Source organism: Helianthus annuus, chromosome 4, assembly GCF_002127325.2.
Source record: "Helianthus annuus cultivar XRQ/B chromosome 4, HanXRQr2.0-SUNRISE, whole genome shotgun sequence".
Lineage (NCBI taxonomy): Eukaryota > Viridiplantae > Streptophyta > Magnoliopsida > Asterales > Asteraceae > Helianthus > Helianthus annuus.
The window spans coordinates 130,172,762-130,180,541 of record NC_035436.2 but is presented as its reverse complement, the minus strand read 5'-3'; the positions used below and the strand labels follow the sequence as shown (position 1 = coordinate 130,180,541).

The 7,780-nt window shown below is 37.8% G+C and overlaps 1 protein-coding gene across 1 annotated transcript; it reads right to left on the bottom strand.

The window, feature by feature from the left end:
- Positions 1–4,750: 4,750 nt before the first annotated feature.
- Positions 4,751–7,307, bottom strand: LOC110936837 (putative kinase-like protein TMKL1). Its single transcript, XM_022179247.2, has 2 exons — positions 6,646–7,307; positions 4,751–5,478 (listed from the first exon to the last, which is right to left on the bottom strand). Exons 1-2 carry the CDS (start codon positions 7,136–7,138, stop codon positions 4,952–4,954), a joined length of 1,020 nt encoding a protein of 339 aa, XP_022034939.1. The 5' UTR covers positions 7,139–7,307; the 3' UTR covers positions 4,751–4,951.
- Between the last annotated feature and the right edge of the window lie 473 nt (positions 7,308–7,780).

Sequence of the window (7,780 nt, the reverse complement as noted above, 5' to 3'; positions counted from 1 at the left end):
TAGTTTTTGGTTTCCGTATTGTTTTCTAATTTGTTCACACGGAATTGGATCACATTGAGTGACGGTAACTTTGCCACTTTTGTTCCCCAAAAACTTATCAGTGCATCCTTCAAAAATTTGCTCAATTAAATCTTGATTTACATTTTTAATTGGAAAATCTTTGTTAGAGTAGATTTTGCTATCTCCTTGAGCGTATACAACAAGTTATTCCCTTCAGGGCTAACTACAAGGGACTCCATTGCTTTTGACATTTCAGTCTTACTCGGTTTCACTGGTGGATCACACAGAATGTGATTCTCGATAGGAATATCTGTTGTAACCGAGTTAGACTGTTGTTTCACAATTTCTTCAGATTCATCGTCCGAAGAATCAGCATCCTCAATAATGGGAGGACTCTGTTCCTTATCACACGATGAATCTGTCACATTCTCAGATTCTGATTGACCCGAGGATGATGTACCAGTTGTGAACCCGAGGCTTGCTGCAAAGTCATCTAGACCAAGTGGCACAGTAGGTTCAAAACGGGGCATATCCTCGTCATCAGGCAATTTGGAGTAATTGTGATTCATTGGGGGAGGGCATGATTTGAATCCAATACATTCTGTATCCTCCTTTTTCTTTTGAACATCAATGATGTGATCCAATACATAGCGGGAATTGGAATAGCTTTCCAGTTTCTGCTTAATTGTCTCACATTCACAACGAGCTGTTGCTAACTCTACCATTTGCTTTTCAATTGTGTCAATAAGATTATTGTTAGCATGTTGTTTTCGCAAAACAGCCTTTTGTAATTCTGAAACATCATGTCTTAATGATGCAATTGTTGCTTTAAATTCCTTTTCATTTCTGGTTAAAAACAAATTAGCTTCGGTTGCTTTAGAAAGATCTACAATCAATTCTTGATTGTGTTTGTGTGTGATTTCAAATTGACTCTCCCTTTCAGCATATTTTAAACACTTTGCACATTCAATAGGAACAGAAATAGAGTCAGAATTAGTATCACATACCTGAGAAGTCTGACCTTCTACGTGAGCCATAAAGGCTATATGAAAAGAAAAAGATCCATCTTCAGAAAAGAACTGCGAAAGCTTCTCAGAAGTTCCAGCAGATTTCTGGCAGAGAATAGATCTCCTCTTGCATAATGCTTCAGCTTCAGCCAAAAACTCATCAACTTCCAAATCTAAAGCATCACTTGATAAATCACCAGCATCAAGTGATTCTCCATCCATGCTCCCACTATAACCCGAACTATCTTCATCTTCTGAAGATTCACCAGCAGACACGGGTTCTATTACCTTCTCAGTCACTTTAGCATAACATGCTGTTCCACCACTTCCTCCTTCTCCGAGCTGAAGGTTCCAGTTGCAGATTTCATCAGCTTGAACGACCAATCCTCTGTGGGGATTAGTGTTTGTGGATCCAGATGCATTTCCTCCAACAGGAACTATTGATCTGACAGAATTGTTGTTCTGTTGCTGTTGTGGCTGTCCTTGATTCCTGAAGGGATTCTGATTTCCTTGCTTAGGTGGCTTCTGACACTCCCGCTTGAAGTGACCCTTTTCACCACAATTAAAGCAAGTGACAGCATTCTTATCAAAACCATACTTGGTGTTGTTGTTGCTTTCCAAGTTGGTTCTCCCCGTCCTTTCCATAAACTCCTTTGCTCTTCGAATTGCACTAGCAAGAGCCCATTTGATATCCATCATTTCAAACTCTTCTTTATCCACTTGCTGATAATCTTCATTGGTTAGATTGATATTCCCAATCTGACCTGCGACCAATCCACAATAAGCACTAACCAAGGTATTCAACATCTCCATATGCTCCTTGGCTATTTCGACAGTGACTTTGGAAAAGTTGGAAGTGTCTAATCTGACTGTGTTCGGATTGGAAGTGGCTTGAAAGTTTGAAGAGCTTCCATAAAACCCTTGCTGTTGCGGTTGTTGCTGCTGAGCTCTGCTTGGGTCTAAGAAAGGCGGTGGTGTGAATTGCTGAGCTGTCGGTTGCACATACTGTTGTTGAGAAGAAGAATCTGGTCTTGAATACATCATCGTGTATGCTGAAGGATCAAACTGATTTGTTGTGGAAGGTCCGGTGTTTGAGATGAAAGCTGTTTGAAGCTTCGCGTGTTGAGAGGCTGGTTTTTCTCCACTGATACCTCCTGCAATCCCATAGTACATCTCTGGATTTTGAGGAGTTAGTGTTCTTTTTGCCTTAAGCTTTTCTTCTACATCCTTGTTCTCCAATTTTTGAATTAACTCATAAACGGTGATTGTGTCTAGAACACCATTTTCTTTGAGAATTTCAAGAAAACTGCTCCACTTTGATGGTAAGCTATCAGCGAATCTTTTCACCATTTCTTGTGGAGTGGCAGTGACTCTAAAGGCAAACATCTCACTCAACAAGTGATGGAACCTTGTAGATAACTCTGCCAAAGTCTCATTCTCCATACACGTGAACCCTTCAAACTCTTTCTTCAGTAATTCTTGCTTGATCTTTCTAGATTGAGCATTTCCTTCACATCGTAACGTGAGCATATCCCACAAGCTTTTAGTAGTCGTGCAGTAAACAAACTGGTGGTAAATGTCTCTGTGAAGAGCTTGTGTGAGAATCATGAATGCTTTCTTTTCTAACTCAAATTTCTTCTTATCATCATCAGACATAGTGCTGTAAGTTTCTGGATTAGATCCTGCAACTTCCAAATCATTGTCAAATGCGGTGAAAAAGCACATCCATAGATCTTGACCTTGCCCCTGAACATAAGTTCTCAGCCTTTCTTTCCACCATCCCCAATCATTGATGTGATTTAGCTTTGGCGGTTTTGTGCTTGTACCAGTTTCACTGTCGTTCTGCATCATTGCTTGAATGCTGCTGCTTTGATTTGTGACCAATGCCCATTGATTTGCAGTTATCATTGCAGCTTGAGGTGGGGCAATAGCCTGCATCCATGCAGTTTTGTTGAACTCTGACGCAGATTGCGTGGCTGATGATTGCGTAGCTGATGATTGTGGAGTCAAAGTTGTTTGAGTCCACGCGGTTGGATCCCACTGACCATTTGTTCCCATTTTATAACAATTAATATATTAAGTGAAAATTGATTTAAAATTTGAAAAACAAGTTTTCCCCCTTTTTTTAAAATTTAATTTTCACAAACTATGTTAATATCTTGAATGAGAACAGACAGCCGAAAGATCCTTGATCGAAAGACCTGAAAAACACAAACTTGTTAAACTCAAACAGACTAGGATCGAAAGATCAATACTTGTTCGAAGGATCAACAGTGTTCGAAAGATCACTGTTGAATTTCGAACAATGATTTCGAAAGATTCTCCAAAATGAAGGATCCTTATCTTTCGAATAAGAACTGTAGATCGAACAATATATCCTTCGAAAAGATTCCTTGGATCGAAAGATAAGTCACAGACTTCGAAGGATGTTCGAAGGATGGTTATCTATCGAACCTCCTTTGATCGAAAGATGATCTTTCGACTTCGAAGGATATCCTTCGATCTGTACGAACACTGCAGACAAAAGGTGACAGGTTGGTGAAAAGGTGATTGGTTGGTAGAGAACTTTCGGCAGAAGGTATGTTCAGTCCATACTTTCTACCAACTCAGATTTGACCAATAAAATATTGCCTAAAAAAGAAAGTTCTTATCCAGAAAACCGGTCACCGGAGTAAGCCGGAATTTGGCCGGAAATTACCAAACTTCTTAAAACAAGTTTTTAAGTTACCCAACCCGTCCTTCAACACACCCGGTTAGTTTAGAACACGTTTTTACGTCTAGAAATGCGAGAAAAACACTAAAAACGGGTGCTAAACCATGTGAGTTTTGTCCAAACACTCCAAAGTCTTGTATAAACTCGGTTTTTAACAAGGAAAAGAGCCACGGCTCTGATACCATTTGTAGGTCCCCCGGAGGTCGAGGTTAAACCTTATCCTTGTTATGTTTAACACACTAGCAAGTGCGGAATCCAAGCTAGAATGCAAACCGGTAGTTTATATGAGAACACAAGCTATAAAGAGAAAGGTAGACACACAAAATATCAAAGTTTTCTCTTGTATTTCAGTGGACACGGTTACAGCCCTTGACCAAACTGAAAATGCTCTCTACAAGACTTAGTTCACTCACATGCACACACTTTCTGTCTTTCTGTCTAACTGTGAAGTGACCCATTACAAGACTATATATACTCATAACAGATTGTCTGGTCGAAGGATCAGAAAGACTGATCGAAGGATCATCTATCGACCAGACACCTACCGAAGGATCCACATATACCTCGAAGGATGGTATATCCTTCGAGGTCCATCTACATCCATCGAAGGTTATCCTTCGAGCTCATCGAAGGATATAAACAATCCTTCGATGACTCATCCTTCGACACAAACAACTTACAAACCATGTGTTAACTGTTTGGCCAAGTCAAACCAGGAGGATGGTTGACTTGGTCAAACTTACATCAAAACACATATACAAACCAACAAAAGACGTAAACAAGACTAACAAAAGACATCGTTTTATATCATTACAAAATACAGACAAAGTACAGACACAAGTGCACCAACACTATGTACAACAAGACTATCCCAAACCTATCACATTGCCTTATCTAGTCTAATCCTCGTGCACCAGATGGATTTGTTTATGCTACTTGTTTGTTTATTTTTGTTTCTCTAGTTTTTTTTTCTTTTTTAAGCAACTTGTAATCTTAAGTTTCTCTAGTTTTTTTCTAACATTATTATATATACAGCTAAAAGGTATTATAAGTTCATAACTTTTAATCTAAACAAACAACCCTAAAGCATCATTTCAAATGACACGAATACAGTATTAGCTACCATTTCATTATCAAGAATCAAAGAATAAAACAGTATTGATTAAGCTTAACCTTGCTTCTAGAAATATCATCTTAACGGTTAACACAATCGCGATCAAGATTTTGGTCTTCACGATCCGATTTCTTGTAGCTTCTTGCAAATGTGTTTTATGTCGGGCCTAAAAGAAGGCAATGGCGAACAACAAGCTATTGCAAGATGATACAGTTTCAAAATGTCTTCTTCATGAACCGGTCCAAATATACGATGATCCAAGATTGAGTTAGATCTACAATCTTGCTTAGGGCTAGGTTTCTGATTTGCTTCTTTACCCGTAAGTAGTTCGAGTAAGATCACTCCAAAATTGAAGATATCGGTTTCAACACTTGTATCATTTGTTTTAATCAACTCGGGTGGTTTGTAACCTTCAACTGCAGCATCTTCGATCATTTCTTGAATCGTAGATGGATTTAAGAGCATATATAGACCGAAATCAGACACAAATGGCATATGGTTTCGGCCTAAAAGTATGTTTTTTGATTTTAGATTTCCATGGATGATTGGCTCTTGAAGGCTTGTATGAAGATGATTTAATCCTCTAGCAATGCCAGTTGATATCCTTAAAATTACACTCCATTTCTGAAACTCACTATTTCCATCTGCCAAATTAAAAGTAAAAAAAAAAAAAAAACACCCATAAAGAAAGAATAATGTACAACAAAAGAAACATTGCTAGCGGTTTAATTATGTACAATTCCTGAGGCAGCATCAAAGCTATAACGTTATGGGTTATATTTCCAACTCTTTAATAAACATGATACGTTTAAGTCTATCTATTTAATTTTAACCTATGTGTTTATGGCATTATATGTATTTTAGGGGTAGAATAAGCTTTTAGGACCATTAGGTTCTAGGTTCGATTCTTAGGGTGTAGGGAGTGGTTAGACACTTGGATTAGGTAAACTTTCAAATCACCCAATCAAACAGTGTCACGTCATTTTACCTATTTTCCGTTTATTGAAACGTCTCATCTCGACCATTCAACTCTTTTTAAATTAGAGGTGTAACTATCCCTTGTATATGTTGTAGTTGGGGTTGGTGCGATTCTGCGTTTTTTTGTCAGGCCGGCCGATTTTAATAAACTTTACCCTTTTTTTTTTGAACGGCAATAAAGTTTACCGTTTAAAAGAAAACTCTTTTAAAATTAGAAAAAAAAAAGTGAAAAGGTAACTTTCATACACGGTCAACCCATCAACCCATCCATTTATGACCTATTTAACCCTATACAATATTATTCAACTAGTCAACTTGTTTGGCTTTATTTAGATTGAAATGTTTAATTTGTTAAATTAAATAATTCAACTCGTCAACCTTTTTAAAATTAGAATAAAAACTAAAAATGTAACTTTTATATAGTCAACCCACCGACCCTTTTAACTCATCTACAACCACCAACCTATTTATGGCCCAATTAACTCGTTTACAATTTGCTTACAAATGCGTCAACCCATTTAATAAAACGACTCAACCCATAAAGCCTTTTAAAATTAGAACAAAAGGTTAAAAATATATTTTATATAGTCAACCCACAAAACCTCTTTTAACTCATCTACTACCACCAACCTATTCATGACTCATTTAACTCATTTACAACTTAATTACAACTTGTCAATCCGTTTAACTTGTTTAGATAAAGGGGTTACACGAATTTAAATGTGTCCAGATTAGGGTTGATTAACAACAAGAATAGTTCAACACGTACCCGTCAACCCGACATAATTTTGCATATTTTCATCAAAAGTGAAAGAAAAGAGAGAAGGAAGCACCTCTAATGAATTCTGCAAGATTCCCTCTCCTGTAAAAAGGATGAACCAAAAGCTTTTCACCTCTAGTACCAACATAAAACCCACAAAGAGGAACCAAGTTAGGATGCCTAACAGACCCCAGAAGTTGTACTGCATGCATAACATCTTGTACCTTCCCAGTACAAGCTGGCCTCAAGAATCTCAACACCACAAATGTATTACTTCTAATCAAATTAGCCCTATACAAAGTTCCATAACTTGATTTACCAATCACTTCACCAGGAGCATCTAACACATCAAAACAAGTGAGATCTTCACCACCTTCAAACCTTATCAACTCCTCCTCCTTCATCATCTCCATTTCTGCAACTTCAAAGCTTGATTCTTCATCCCATGATTCATTTCTTGAACACCATGTTCTTCTGCATATGCAAATCAAGGTGACAGTGATGAACAATGCAAAAGTTGATGATGATAATGCCACCATTAGCATGATCTTGTGTGTATCCTCCATGTGATGTAGTACTTCAGTAGAATCTTGATTAAATGGTTGGAGAAATGAAGGAGTTTGGTTCGTTTGTTGAGTGAAATGGTGTTAGGGAAGTGGGGCTCATACTAAAAGTGTATTTATGAGATCAACAGAATTTTAAGACATTAGGGATGTTTGTTTCTGTTGGGGGTTAATGTTTTAAAATGATGTCTCAAATATACAACCAAATAATTGAATTATGATCTAAGTAATTATAAATGAGTCGAAATAGCCTTATTTTAAAAATGAATAGAAATACCATGTTGGATCATTAAGAAGAAGACACATGCACGTAGGGATGAACATTTGGTATCAAATACCGATCCTGATCCTAAAGATACTGTACCGAATTTTATCGGTACCGGAAACGGTATCCACTTTTTGGCATTTTCGGTATCGGTATTTTTGGGATCGGTACCGGTTCGGTACGGTAGTTAAAATACCGAATTTTACCTTGAAATACCGCTACCATACCGATATCGTACCGTACCGACATATTTCAGTATCGGTACCGGTATCCAGTTTTGGCGAAATTCAGGATCGGGATTTCGGGAACGGGACGGTATTGGGACGGGATTGGGATTTGCTCATCCCTACATGCACGTAAGCGCAAGTAATTAATTGATG

Bases quoted from the DNA above. Each gene is read 5' to 3' on its own strand.
- LOC110936837 (XM_022179247.2), bottom strand. From the start codon at position 7,138: ATGGAGGATACACACAAGATCATGCTAATGGTGGCATTATCATCATCA. The intron at 5,479-6,645 runs GTGCTTCCTTCT...TTAATTTGGCAG, and splicing joins TCTTGCAGAATTCATTAGAG to ATGGAAATAGTGAGTTTCAG.